General features: G+C 42.1%; 2 protein-coding genes across 4 annotated transcripts in view; one reads left to right on the top strand and one right to left on the bottom strand.

Moving 5' to 3' along the window:
- IL37 (interleukin 37) overlaps nt 1-15,683 on the bottom strand; it is a 108,667-nt gene that overhangs the window by 84,834 nt on the left and 8,150 nt on the right. For all 3 annotated transcript variants that reach the window (XM_032469528.1, XM_032469529.1, XM_006183627.2), the window contains exon 2: nt 626-780. The gene's annotated coding sequence lies outside the window, so the exon portion shown is untranslated. The remainder of the gene's footprint in view (nt 1-625; nt 781-15,683) is intronic.
- On the top strand, nt 5,129-14,946 carry IL1A (interleukin 1 alpha). The gene is made up of 7 exons (XM_014558296.2): nt 5,129-5,313; nt 5,962-6,020; nt 7,004-7,052; nt 8,381-8,603; nt 10,196-10,369; nt 11,644-11,765; nt 13,906-14,946. Exons 1-7 carry the CDS (start codon nt 5,200-5,202, stop codon nt 14,101-14,103), a joined length of 939 nt encoding a protein of 312 aa, XP_014413782.2. The 5' UTR covers nt 5,129-5,199; the 3' UTR covers nt 14,104-14,946.

Below are 15,683 nucleotides of genomic sequence, written 5' to 3'. Positions count from 1 at the left end.
TTCAATGAGCATGGTCTACCAAATACATGCTCCTTAGATTTCAGGAAAGCAAATGTCGAAATGCATGGAGTATCTCGTTTGTCTAAAAACAAATCTATGTATGCCTTGAAAAAAGAAAGACTGAAAAGAAATTCACCAAAATAGTAATAGTGACTACTTTTAGTTATTCAACAGTGGGCGGGTGTTTATTTTCTTCTTTTCTTTGCACATTTCCCTACCAATATTTAATAAACATGTTTTAGAATCGAAAAAAGTAAAAAGATAATACAAGTTTTTTTTAAATTGAGAAACAAGTTCAGACCAGAGGTAACTATGACTCCGATGAAGAAAATGACTTGAAAGGAAAGGAAATTCCTTAAAAACGCGCTTCTAATTAGACAGTCAAAATTAACCAGCAAGAAGAAAAGTGAGACACAGGCACAGAAACGACTGCTGCCACACAGGAGACTTTCCCATGAACTCCGATTTCTAAAAGTGCTTCTGTGAAAGACAAAAAAAAGGGCACACAGCCAAAGGAGAAGGAAAAGAGGGGACACAGCCCTATTTACCACCATCGCAAGAGAAGAGAGAAAGGGAATCGAGATACAAACAAGCCAAAAAGGCACATAAATTAGGAAACAAATACCCTTAGGCGAAGAGAAGGGGTCACGGCCAAACGGGGATTTGCCGGCTGATCATGAAACTGTCCCTTCCTGATTCTGCCAACTTGAATTTCTCCATCTTCCCCAAGCCACAGCCATCCCTCTGCTCTCCAAGTTCCACAGCACTTGCCCAAAGTTTCTGCAAAGTTAAATGGGTAAAGATGTTAGTGGGGTCTACACAAGGCCCTGCCTTTCTGGCTCTTGCCTTTCTCCCCATCCTCATTTCACCACCAGTTTAGCCTACCCATCACCCCAACTCTGGGCTCCAGCCTCAATGCCCTACTTGAACTGTTTTGGCCCCCATGGAATTTGCTCTGCCTGGAATATTCCCTCTTCCCTCTCCATTGAACTACCCACGCCCTATCTAAGACTAGCTCCTCTGTTCAATGCGCACACTACACGTATCTCAGTTGGTACACATCTACTCATGTGGGGGTTACTGATCAGTACTGTCAGCTTGCAGGAGAGCAGAAACCATGGCTGTTTTGCTCACTGAATAGGGTCTCTTTTTTTTTTTAAACTCCTTTTTTATTTACGGGCGAGAAGCCATGGAGAGATATCTTTTCTTCACTTTACCTTTTACTAAAGAGCCAGGATATTTCAAACTAGAAATCAAGAAACAGTGAGTTTCCATTTTCATTCCTACTCTTATAATGAACTCTCCGTGTGACCTTGAGACTTAGGCATTTCCCTTCTCTGAGCCTGCTTCCTCTGTAATAAAGTGAGAGTTTAATTTAGATGGAATCTGAAGTGCATCGTTCTCCAACATATATCATTCTATGTCCTTCAATAGAGGAGACAAAGCAGAAACAAATCAGAAATCAACAAGAGCAAAGGAAAGGAAGACGTGCTAAGAAAAAGAGAAGGTCTTGTGGTTGGCTGAGGCCATGCTCTGGAGTCTGAATCCCATTTAGGCAACTTGGTAACCTTGTGACCTTAGACAGTTGCTTAATCTTCCGGGACCTTGACTTCCTCTTCTGTAAAATGTAATAAGAATGCCTACCTTGCAGGTTTGATTAGAGATTAAAGGAGATAATGTATTATAATGCCAGGATCATCAAAGACATGGTTAACTGTTAGACCCTTTCCTCTTTCCCACTGTCACGGAATTTAAAAACATTATAACTAAACAGGGCGAGGGTTGAGCCAAAGGGTCAATCGTCTCTGCATGTGATGCTTTACACGCACTTTATTCCTCTGAAGAGGCTTTCTATCACCTAAAAGGAAATAATTGCTGTTCCCTTATAGAGAAAAGTCATGTTTTCTCTCTTCATTCAAGCACCCTGAGAGATCCAACTACATGCAATGATTTTAAAGTTGGTTCTGTAGACGATTATAGGCATTTCCTGTCTCCACGTACAATAGCAAGAGCGTCACTAAATCCCCAACCAGACTCCACCATCGACCATGCACTCAGGTACGCTGATCACCTTCACCCCTTTCCTGTATTTCAAAGAAAAAAATCAAGATTTCATTGGAGGGAGAGAAGAGAGATGGAGGTTATTTCAAACCATTTTTCTTTTTTTTTTTTAACAAAGAATCCTACAATCACTGAATGATACACTGTTTGAGGCTGGAAAGACCTTTAAGGATGATCAGTTTCAGCCCTGTCACTTGGCGTTGGTGGTGATAAGAGACTTGAGCTTCTCTATGCAGCAGAAGGAGAAGATTGGACTTGGGACCTGAATCCAAGCACTGGCTCTGCCACTTTGGGGACCGTCGTTTGGTTACTTAACCCCTTCAAAGGTCCTCAGCTGTGAAAGGGTGTGGTAATCACTACCTCTCGTAGGTAAAGCGAGGCGCCAGTGAGACAGGGCGGGTGAGAGAGAGCTCTTTGTGAACTATGTAAAGCAGTTTTCAAAGGAAAGCATCACGTGATTTTTTGGACCCACAGCTTCTGGAGCTTATAAAGCATATCCACTCACCTACCAAAATACTGCACTATCTCATCTCACATACCTGATTGTGTGAATCATGAAAGAAAAACACTGATGCCCAGCAAAATCCCTGGCATAGAATAAGTGCACAATAATGTTTTTCTGGATGAGTCAGGTAAAACTGATTAAAGAAGGATTTATTGGTGGGGGAGGTGGGCAGGGAGGTAATTAGGTTTATTTGTTTGTTTGTTTGCTTTTGGAGGTGGTACTGGGGACTGAACCCAGGACCTCCTGCACGCTAATCATGCATTCTACCACTTGAGCTATACCCTTCCCCTAAAGAAGTCAAGAGGTGGGTGCGTGAAAAGCCACCCAAAGTGTCAGTCGCACGACAACCCCCAAACACCCTTGGGCTCCAGCAGAGTTCTACCTAGAGTCTCTCCGTGTTCCCTGGGAAGAGGTGGTCTGGTGCTGAGTGAGGCTTACTTGCAAGTCAACCTTTGTTCACACTCACAGAAAAGCAGGTTCCCCCAAACCAAGCAAGGACCTCTCACTCTATAAACCTGACGCACATTGCTTTCTTTAAAAACCAGCTTCCAAGAAGGTCATGTGCAGGAAAAGGCTAGACAAGGCTGCAACCTGAGTTGGCTGTCTAGAGAAAAGTTCAAACCCTCCTTGAGAAAGTCATCAGCCACACTGGAGGAATTCTCTGCAGCAGATGTGACATCGGCCAGGATGGGTGTGGCCACTGACGGTGGAACCAAGGGTATTTTCCTGGATTACCAAAGAGGTGGTATGTATTCCTCCCAGAAACTGAATAACTTCAGGGTTTCAGTGGAGGTTTTCACCTGAAAATGTCCTCCCTGTTGAAGTTTCAAACCATTACTTTCATGAGAGCTCTGTTTTCTTCTGTGAACTCAGGCGTTACGATGATGGCCATACATGACTGTTCCCAAGAGACAGAAGCCATCATTAGTGCTGTTATTATTTTTGTTTAGCTGCATCTCCATAGCAGCCCACGTTCACAGCGTGCTTTGCAATTGTTTCTTAGTAATAGTCCTCACAAGATCTGTGGGAGGCCGAGGGGAATAACCAGGGATAACATTTCTGTGTTGCCTAAAGGAGAACCACAGATACAGAGAATTGGCAGCCATCACTGTTCACAAAAGGATCCACCCCGATCCGTCCAACCTGGTCCTACCCTGGCACTGCCTACAGCCAAGACGCCAGTATTTCCACGGCTCTTATTTATAATTGCTGTAACACCAGGCCTATGACCAGCAGGAACTGGACTGGGCAACTGAATCAGAATCAGAAATTTTGCACCTAGGACAGACCTCAATGACCACCTAACTAGCCTCATTGTTTGCAGTTAAACAAGACCAAACAGAATACTTTACTCAACTCACACAGACCACGTGACTCCTAGTTCTGAGTTTTTTTGCTTTTCAGTATGTTGCGTTGTGGTGCCTTGCCTTCCTCTCTTTACATTTCTATTCCTCCCCCACCTTCTTTTCCCATCTATTTCCTTTGTTTTAAATTATGAGGCTTCAACCCCAACCAGAAAACCTGAAACACTTACCTGCCAAGATTCTGGTGTTCTACCACCCAAACTGGGCTAGCCTCGGGGTGCCAAAAATCTTTGATAGTAACGACCAAGCAGCACTGAATCAGTGCCATTTACAGTCCTTTCCTCTCCCCTAGTCTCCATTCCTGAATCCAGCCACTGGCTCTGGCCTTGCTCACACCTCCCTGAGTCTGCACGACCCTCACACAGCTGGAGTTAAGCCTAGAGAAGGCCAGGCTTCTCTTTGGGCTCTGGAAGATGGCGACTTCGCTCTACCGTGGCCAGGGCACAGTTTTCTCCTGAAGCTCCGCCACTTACTGTCTGAAATGGACTGAGGCGCTCAGAGGAGTAAGAGGATTAAGACTTCTGTGGCTGAATATCACTCTTCTCTCCTCCACCCTGCCCTAACCAGGAGGCTGTTGCCTACTCAAGCAAACCTCCCTCTTCAGAAAAGATGGAATCTCTCCCTCAAGAGTCAGCCCTTCGCTGCCAAGTGTTCCATCAATTCATCCTCGGCCCTGCAGTGCAAAAAACAAATTAAGCCAAAACACAAACTACAGCTCCTGCGCCTCTCTCCCATTCTAGCCATCTACAATTCCGATTTTAGTTCTCCCTCTCTCCCCCACTGAATATTTTTAGAAATGAGTTTCCGGCTCTTCTTCCCTTTTTCTAAGACTCCATGTTTATCATTGTTTAGAACAAAGCAACTAATAAAGGAACCAAGTCGGAAACTCCTGGGAGCTCTGTAAACACTATTATCAAGTATATAATTTGCCATTATTCTGGCCAGTATACTGTTGAATGAACGTTAAAAAATACAAAACGGAGGTGGGTGGAGGGATCAATTTGGGAGTTTGGGATTGGCAAATACAAACTACTATATATAGAATAGATAAACAACAAGGTCCTACTGCACAGCACAGGGAACTATATTCAATGTCTTGCAATAACCTATGATGAAAAAGAATATGTAAAAGAATATATATGTGTGTAACTGAATCACTATGCTGTACACAGAAACTGACATGATATTGTAAGTCAACTATATTTCAATTTTTAAAAATTAAAAAAAAAAAAAAACCACCCCAGAATCTTTCCCTGTAAATTCCCAGTGATGCAATCATGGCCACGCCTACTCCACAGCCAACAAAAGGCAAAGGAGCCTGACTCGGGCCACAGTTTCCAGAGAGACGAGCGAGTCATTTCATTGTCGCTCGAGTCGGCAGAGGTATCGTCCTTATCACATCTTTGGCTTTTAAAGTATTTCTTGTTTTTCTCCTTGGCCTTTATCTCTCAAACTGCCTTCTCTGAAGTTAAAGCCTCTTCCTTCGTTTTCCAGCCCTTCCGTGGTTTGGTGTGTGAGTTAGAATCACAGTCAGATTTCAGAAAATGATTCCCTCTGCTGGTGGGAAACTGAGGGACAGAGGAGCTGGTTTCAGCTGAGGGCACAGAGGGGTACAGCCGAGCATCCCCTTGGAGGGAACTTCTTCTACCAGAACTTACTAGGAGAAGGCTGCGAATTTCTAACTCTGTCTCTCGCTCTCATATCTGTGTAAATATCTCATTCTTGTCGGGGTGTTTTGTTTTGCTTTGTTTTCACACGTCCAGACGTTCATTGAATGCCTACTGTGAGCCGTGCATCAGGCTGGGCACATGAGGGATACCAAGATTCTATTAGAAGTTTACAATCTAGTAGAGGAGGCAAAAATATACGCAAATAATTCAAGGGGGTGAAAAGAAGAACGGGGAAAATGCTGAGTGTGAGCTAAGTCATTCATTAAGTTTCTCAAGAAGCACAGAGCAGGGATGGTTCCCCTTGCAGGCATCTGGTTCAGAGGCAGGCTGGGCTGACAGCTACCGGTGTTCTCTGTTGCAGAATATGCAGAAGATGGCCAAAGTCCCCGACCTCTTTGAAGACCTGAAGAACTGTTACAGGTAGGAAAGAGATTTTTTCTCTTGTGATTTCAAGGAGGGGAGCAAGGCACATTGGAACCCAGCTGGGATTACGGTACCCTGAATGGGGCCAGACTAGCAGAGGATGCACAGGGGTGCCCCACCTCTGCAGTGAGCACAGGCTGAGCGAAGACCCAGGGGACCTAAGCATCCAGCATGGAAACTGAGATGAAGAGGATGGGGAGACAGCCATTTTAGAAAGCTTATTGTTCAGGTCTGCTGAGTCCTAGCGGTTTTCAGCATTGACTTAGACACAGCCTCAGTGGGGTTCACAGACCCTGATACAGTAATGGGTTTTAATGAACTGTCGGAGAGAAAAACCTTTCTCAGGAAAACTTCTCGATCTCAGTCTGGAATAGGAAATGGTTTCACAGCAATTTGAGCACATGAAACATACACAGTCACACCTCCTTCATAGGACACAGGTAAATGAATAAAAAGTTAAAATTGTAGAATACCTTAAACAAACATTGGTGTTCCCATTACCTATTAAGATAAAGTGACACAAAATAGACTATGGAAATGTTGCCTGGATATTTTGCAAAGTATACATGATTAAATCTGTTTTAGTGAATACATGAAGGCAAGCTGTAACATGTAACCTATTTGGTTAAAATTAAAATGAGGTGCTTCGAACAACTTTCTTCTCTCTTGAGGAGTTTAAAATTTTCCCTTGAAATTCAATTACAACTCTTCAATTGGTTAGCCAAGCCTCATTTTTACAGATAGAGCACAGGTAAAGTTCAAGGCCTGGCCTGATGACTACTAATCCCAAATTATCAGGGACAGATTACTGTATGTATGTGTATGTATAGACACCCTTAATTTTCAAAGATGACAGTAATTAATGGCCATGTGCATGTGTGTGCGTGTTACCCAAAGCTAATGTGCTTATTAACATAGGTTTCCCAGTGACTGTAGTGATAAAACAAACAGAATTATATCCTCATTGTTTTATTTAACAGTGAAAATGAAGAATACGGTTCTGAAATTGACCATCTCTCTCTGAATCAGGTAAGCAAATGATTGTAATTCTTATGGATTTGCTATGCTTATGCAGTATTTTCTCCACCAAAAGAGAAGAGCACGGGCTTGAATCCTAGATGCTCTGGTCTTACCCTCGCTAGAAGGCCAGAGACATGCATTTCTTCCTTACAAATGAGACCAGCTGCCTCTCTGCACTGACACTTGATGGCATTCTTCATGCTCACCAGATATTCCCAAAACAGAGCAGAACTATCCTGAAACCTCACGGATGGAGGCTCCTAGGTCAGCTTTTAATCAGAATGGTAGTTATGCCATCCTGGGACAGCCCCTTCGGGCCACCTAACCAGAGGTCTGTCTCCTAAAGTGATAATTTGTGGTCAAAACTGTGGTCCTCTCCAACACCAGCTCCAGAGATTAGAGATAGCTCCCCGGACGTAATATCCCACGAAGCTGAGGTGGAGGAAGCGGGCCAGCTGAACGTGAGAAATCTGCAGCCACTCACCGTGCTGTGTTACTTTGCTGTTAGACCACAAATAGGCAGTATGCACACTGGCACTGCCTCTAAAAGCTATTCCCGGAGGAGTTGTTCTAAAATAGTTGAGCATTGTCACGCAGATGTTTAACCTCCGGAGTGGGAACTAACTGGAAGGTTACCACTAAGATCACCTGTAGACCTCTTCCATGACATCTCAGTTTTTGAAACTGAAGTATGATTGATTTACTATATTGTATTAGTTTCCGGTGTAGAGCATAGTGATTCAGGGTTTTTTCTGATTATATTCCATTACAGATTGTTACAAGATAATGAATAGAATTTCCTGTGCTATACAGTAAATCCTTGTTGCTTATCTATTTCACACATAGTAGTTTGTATCTGTTTATCCCATACCCCTAATTCATCCCTTCCCCACTCCTTCTTCCCCTTGGTAACCATAAATTTGTTTCTTATGTCTGAGTCTATTTCTGTTTTTTATATAGATTCATTTGTATTATTTTTTAGGTTCTACATATAAGGGATATCATATAGTATTTGTCTTTTTCTGATTTACTTCACTAAGTATAACAACATCTCATTTTTGAGTCTCCAGATGGATGACAAAGACTTTCCAAGACATCACATCCTTTCAGGCAAATCCTGAAGGGAGGATGGGAGGAAGTAGGGGAGGAAGGGCAGGGGGCAGAGAAAGAAGAAAGAGAGAAGGAGAGATGGTGGGGGAAGACTGGTGAAACGTGGGTTACCCAAGACCAAAATGGACGTCGTTCTCTCTAAGTCTACTGAATAAAGCCCCCTCGATAAAGGAGTCTTATTCCATGGCTATGGACAGCCTCTCAGTTTCCATTTTCCTTCCTCACAGAAGTCCTTCTATGATGCAAGCTATGAGCCACTTCAAGAGGACTGCATGGACAAACTGATGTCTCTGAGTACCTCTGAAACCTCTAAGACATCCAAGCTTACCTTCAAGGAGAGTGTGGTGATGGTGGCAAGCAATGGAAAGATTCTGAAGAAGAGACGGCTGAGCTTAAATCAGTTCATCACCAATGATGACCTAGAAGCCATTGCCAATGACACAGAAGAAGGTAAGGGGTCATGTGCAATAATATCCATTGTTTTCCATGCAAATGAGGACAGCATAGTCCAGGGGAAAACAGAATCAGAGTAACAAGAAGGCAACCAGCCATCAGTCTGGTAACTAACTATAAGAAAGGAAAATTAAATTTTATCCTTCTCCAGCAGGGATAGGGCAGCAGTGGCCTGAGCCTAGCACACTTGCTCACAGGCTCACGTCGGGGCCATATTGTTAAGGTCATGTGACTTTCAGCATTTTGACCGAAAGCAGTTATACACTGCTAGCAGGTGACCACTTATAAGCTATGCTCCTCCACATACCAATTATGCCTCCTTGGGCAAGTTACTTAACCTTTCTGTGCTTCTGCTTCCCCTGCTGTCAAATGGAGATAATCAGAGCCCCTACTTCTTGTGAAGATTAACTCAGTACTCACAAGCTTCTGGACCAGAATAATGCCTGGCACATAGAAAATACCTAATAAATGGTAGTAATTATTATTATTACTACTACTACTTTTGTTAATACTACCAACACTGCTAACTTATTAATTGGCTGCATTATCTCTAACCATCACAACAACCCTACAGCCTTATTTTACACATGAGGGAACTAAGCTCAGGGAGATAGTGACCTGCCCAAAATCTCAGCATGTAAGTGGCAGAGCCTCAAACCAAATCAGTTCCATCTGACTACAGAAATCATGATTTATATCTGATGCCTTTAATGTACAAGCCTCTACATGAAATACAAGCCCAATATTTTTAAGATAACAACTAAACATTAATATATGTTCTCCTAGAAAATTGGAAAATAGAAGAAAATAGAAGAAAGAAAATTTGAAATCACTCATACTACCACTCAGTTTACCACTGCCAGCACTATGGTACTTTCCTGAAAGTCTTTTCTGTATACATACACACACATGAACAAACATGTTGAATATATTATTAGGGTCAACTGTATACAATTTTGTATCTAGCTTTTTCATTTAGCAATAAATAAAGGGCATTTTAGAATGCCAATCTTTCACCATTATAAGTAATGTGACAATGAATATCTGCATCAGTAAACCTTCATTTCTATCACCATTTACTTCTTTAGAATAAAAGATTCCTGGAAGTAGAATTACTCAGAGCCATGAGGATTTACGAAGCTATTGATGCACACCCCCGTTCAGAGAGATGGTAGACTTCCACCTCAAGTGGCATCTATAATTCCTAGTGGATTCCTTTTTTTCTCAGAGTACATTCATTTGAAAATATAGATGGGGAACATGAGGAGTCTTCCTGGTTACTTACAAACCTCCAAACAACCAAAAATGAGAAAGTTGCACAAGTAATCTCTTAAATTTAAAACAAAACAAAAACAAACCAAAAAAACTATTGCCTGAAGAAGCAAAGTTTCAAAAGAAACAAATAAGTAACCACAATAATCCTAGAACCAATTCTGCTGACTGGGTGACTTCACTTCTCTCTGTTTCCTCTCCTACATTGGGACAGTCCTCATGTCCTCCTATAGCTACTTTCTGTGCTTGTATTAGAGCAGACATATCAGCTGTGTTTGTACCTAGACATTCATCTGAGCTTGTGATCATGGTTTTAGAAATTATCAAGCCCAGATCAGTACCTTACAACCTGCAGAGCAACGTGAAATACAACTATATGAGGATCGTCAACCACCAGTGCATCCTGAATGACGCCCTCAATCGAAGTATAATTCGAGACCCGTCAGGTCAATACCTCATGGCTGCCGTGTTAAACAACCTGGACGACGCAGGTAAGTGGACAACTCTGTCACCCTCCCCTCCCTTTATTTCTGTGTTTCTTTTAAGCGTCCTGCTTGCAAAGAATAATCCTCTCTAGGTTCCTGGCTTTGCACAGTCCTTCTAGAAGAGGATGAAGCACATCACCCCCGATGAAGGACAGGAGCTTCAGCCAAAACCTGGAGGCTCCACAGGAGAGAAGTGTCCTAGCTTGGAAAGCACTCAGCACAGTGTAAAGCCTCCTGAGATCCTACCTCCTTTGGTTCTCTGAGATATTCTTATCCTTAATTTTAGAGATAAGGAAACAGAGTCTCAGAAATATTGACTTACCCAGAATTTACTCAGAAGCCAACGAGGGGCAATCACTCTCCACTGGAAAGCCTGCTGCTCAAACTTACAGACAACACCAAACTAGAAAGAATCACTATCTTTGATGACATAATTGTGAGGCAAAACAGCCAATCAGCTGCAAATATGTCCTGAAGAATGAAATTTAGGGTCCAAGAAAGTGTATCACACAGGGCTCTTTTTGATTGGACATACTCCAGCCAACATGCTTTCCATTCTATGACATTTACAAGTTATTTTGTGTTCTATTTCCCTACTTCAGATTAGTTCACAGTTTTCCCACGTATTGACAAGGCCTGTGTGTTTGCCATTTGCAGTGGCACTAGAATATGCAGTCATGTTGCTGTGTGGGTCCCTTGGGTTTGCTCTAAATAACTCAGTTGCGAATGTCTTTGTATAAATTCTTTTCTTCCCTATAAGGTTATTTCTTTGACGCAGATCCCAAATGCTAAATTCCTGAGCATAAATAACCTTACAGCTCTTAATAAGCTTCGTTTGCTACGGAAAAGTGAACTACTCTGTACTATCATTAGCAGCATATGAGTGTTTCAGCTTCCTTAAACCCCTCCATTTTACTCATAACCTCACAAATTCCAGGGTCTTATCCCACTAATGTAATCACAAGAGATTCAATAAACACTCAGCCCCCAAGCATTCATTCAACATAGAAAATTCTAAAGTCATTAACCAAGTATTTACCTGCCCAGTAAATATGGCAGACATTGTGAAGGATATAAAGATGCGTAAATTCCATTCCTGACCTTTAGGTACTTACACCATACTTGGGGAAGTAACTACACACACACACACACACACACACACACACATGCACACGCGCGCGCGCGCACACACACACACACACACACCCCATTTTCATAAACACTTGATATTATTGAAATACAATGGATTTACTCTCTTTTTTGGCATTTCTCTTTGCCAGTGAAATTTGACATGGGTGCTTATACATCAGAAGAGGATTCTCAACTTCCTGTGACTCTAAGAATCTCAAAAACACGGCTGTTTGTGAGTGCTCAAAATGAAGACGAACCTGTGTTGCTGAAGGTCAGTTGCTCTCAGTCTCCAGCTCACCTTCACTTACAGCCCATACGTTTGCAGGTGATCCCAGCAGGCAGACACCCCCAGAGGGGTGGCACCACCCTCTTCTCTTTCTACCACCATCCCACCTGCCCAGCTGCTTTCCCATCCGACTTCTCATCCATCCCCAGAGGCCTTTTTCCATCTTTCTCCTTCCCTACCTGATCCTGTTCACCTCCCATCCCCGGGCATCAACTGATTCCATTTATCTTTGATCTTCACTGATATCTACTATCTGCCCTAAGTGATAGTAGGCATCAGGACAGTGGGGCCTGCCTCCAAGAAACTCCAATGAGCCACTGAGATCAGAGAGGACTAATCGCCTGCCAATAAGTACAAAGCAAAAGGCTGGGAGCCAGGACGCAAACCCTGGCCTTCTGACTTCAGTGCTTCTCTCTCTTTACTGGTGCCAATTTTATCCTCATCTCCACCCCATCTTCACTATCACCTTCCTGTCCAAATATACAGACACACACACACTCATGCCCACCATAGCTTTAGGTGTTCTCCCCACTGATAAACAGGTGATTCGTTCTCAGTAAATGTATAATCCAACCCCTACTCCCACCCAACTAGGATTTATTTGAATACATTGTTTTTTTCTACCTGGATCAAGTGAGAATAAAGTGATGTCTATAGAGTAGAGCAGTAACTTCATTCATGAATTCATTCATCAGACGCTATTTACTGAGCGCCTTCTGTTTTTCAAGCAGAGTGCCAACAGCTCTGTAGACAGCGGTGAGCCAATGCCTTATAGAACTCAGTCTTCTGAGGGGGCACAGACAATAGGCAAGCCAAACAACCGGCAAAAATCACAAGACGCTGCAAGTCAATGAACAGGGTGCTGAGATGGAGAAATTGGGAGCGTGCTCTTTAGCTCGGGCTCCCTGTGAGATGAGAGCTGCTTGATGGGAGGGAGCATGCCATCAAGGGGTGAGTGGGGTGGGCCCTCCAAACAGAGGGATCTGAGTGCACCTGGTCCTAGGGCTTCAAGAGCTTACAGAGATCAGAAAGGACACCCAGGGAGCTGGGGTACTCCAAGAAAAAGGAGAGATAAGTGGAGGCTGGTGTTTGCAGAGCCTTGCATTTGGATTTCATTTGAGGGACAATGAAAAGCCCTTAAAGGGCTTCAAACAAGGAAGTGTCTGATGTTACTTATATTTTCTAATATGGAGAACAGATTAGAAAGGAGGCAATAGAGAAAGCAGAGAGCTCAATTAGGCGGTTATAATAACGTCTGGGGGTGGGGAGTGGTGAGACAGGCGGGAAGAAGTAGACAGAATCTGGTTGTATTTTGGAGATAGAACCAGCAGGAGGAAGAGGGGAAACTCCACTTACTGAGACGGGGAAAACTAAAAGAGAACTGGGTTTGGGAAATAAAATCCTTGGCGACACTGAAAACTCCAAGGAAACCTCAAAAGGATATTTAGTTGTTTTAGCTTTTAAGAGCAGAGAAAAAGCATCTCAAATTGGAATTTGAATTTTGTTTTTCCATGAAAGTGCTGTTAGATTTTTTTCACACTCACCAAAAGGAGTATGGTCAAAAGAGGTCACAATTGTCAAAAAATTGTATTAAAAGGATTCAGCTGCTGATATGCCTGGGAAGCTGTGTGTGCTAGGTTTTTTAACCTTCAATTGTTGACTCAAATACAGGATAAACATCTCTAAATTCTCAAATACTTTCCTGAAATATGATTTTCACACTTAGAGGCCAAAATGCTATAAGGTCTCAGAGTCACCAGATTCAGATTTGATGCAAAATGCTTTATGTCTATGTTGGAGGCAGGACACGAATGGTGTTTGCTCTACCTGCCAGGATGCAGGGAGACACTAATGTCTTTGGCAATCCTCATGATGAAATTGAATTTCTCTCCAGTTAAGTAAGGAAATCAATTATTATGAATAGACAGGGCCATACATCTAATAGGCATGTAATAATTGCTTTCTGAATGAACAGATGAATGAAGAACGTATATCATCATGTTACAGTGTCATAGGCCTGGAGTGCTACGTTTCTCACAAAGGCCAAATGCCAAGGGATTGAGCATCAGTTCTTTTTTTAGCATCTTCTTGTTCTCTAACAGATCTTTGTTCTACTTATCCTTAGGAGATGCCTGAGACACCCAAAACCATCACAGATGAGACCAATCTCCTCTTCTTCTGGGAAAAGCATGGCAGTAAGGACTACTTCAAATCAGCTGCCCATCCAAAATTGTTTATTGCCACAAAGCAAGAAGAACTAGTGCACATGGCAAAGGGGCTGCCCTCGATCACCGACTTTCAGATACTGGAAAACCAGTCTTGATTCTGGAGGCTACGTACTTGTGAAGTGTTGACAGTCCGTATGTACCATGTACATGAAGGAGTCAAATCCTTCACTCTTAGTCACTTGCTCAGCAGGTGCCCTTTGTAGTTCTAAAGGAATGCTTACTCTCTATGTAAGAGAGAGAGCCAAGTCTAGCAGAATCAACACTGACATCTAATATTGCTTGTTATTTAAAGAACACCCTATACTTTGCAAACTACCAATCATTTTAATTATTATTCTGCATAAAGATCTTGGGTGGACCAGGGCAACTGACTATGGCTACCAAAAAGGCTCTACCCATATTATAGCTGAGTTAACTAAAGCATAAGAATACTAAGAAATACCCACAATAGCAGCTGGAATGAGAAGCCATGGACCTGGTATTTCATTTCAACTGTTCACCTTCTGCTTTTAAATCACTGATGGACCCGGTATCCAATACTCTAAGTTTCTGGGACCTCAGTCTGATCATCTTCAAAATGGAGGGGATGGTACCTATATCCTTCCTGCCCCAACAGTGTTCTATGCCAATCAATGAGCTGTTTTAGCAAAATGCTTCTTGAAGCTGAGCTCAGGAAGAAGGCAAAGCAGGAAATGTTATTTTAAGTTATTATTTATATACATATATATATTTATAAATATTATTTCTAAGATAATTATAAGATATTATTATATTTATGGCAATTCCTTGTCTTCTCTGAGTGTGATTTCAGCAATAGTAGACAGCGTTTTCCAGGCTGAGAGAGTCTGAGTTACTAAGGCACTTTGGTCCAAGTTGTGAACCTCTGTATTCTGCTACCTCAGAGCCCTGTAATTATGATAATAAATTTATATTAATTATCTTGTTTGTTTGAACTGATCGGTCAAAATCTTTCATTCCTCTGCCTTTAAACTTGCTTTGGCATTCTTGTGCCATTCAGTTTCACCTACTACCCAGTCCTACTGGCTCAAATGGGATGAAATTAACTTTGGCAACTACAGGACAACTGTTCTCTAAACTTTCTTTTCTGGGACATAAGCAATTGTTCCTTCAAGGTTCTAAAAGTTGTGATCAAATCATAGTGTTACATTACTACCAACAATGAGGATTGCTACATTACTATCAATCATAATTGAGTTAAAACCTACCAAAAAAAGTAAATCTGACACATAATTACTTGTTGTCTTAATCATTATTTTACTGCATGGTAATTAGGAATAAATGATAAAAATTCACATAAATAACTATACTTAGTGTTACTTTACAAAACCAAGATTTTATGGTTTTCCTCTCCCCTTTGTTAACCTGCCAGTATGCATAAAAGGCATTAAGAATGATAATATTCCCAGGTTCATTTAAAGCTCATATAACACACGTACAACACATATATTCACATATCCATACTAACTCACACATTCAGAGCCACATTAAAAACTAGTGATCCATTTGGAAAGCAAGATACAAAGTATGCTAAGTTGGAAAAAGTTAAGATCGAGAGAATTTGGAATTAGATGTGGAAAATCATGGGGAAGGAGCAGAGATGACTGTCAGTTTCCCGCTACTGGAGTGTGGGTGAGTGGTGGTGTCTTAATCAGTA

This window comes from Camelus ferus, chromosome 28 (assembly GCF_009834535.1).
Source record: "Camelus ferus isolate YT-003-E chromosome 28, BCGSAC_Cfer_1.0, whole genome shotgun sequence".
NCBI lineage: Eukaryota > Metazoa > Chordata > Mammalia > Artiodactyla > Camelidae > Camelus > Camelus ferus.
Note: the sequence above shows the minus strand (reverse complement) of the source record. Positions and strands in the feature narration are given on the sequence as shown.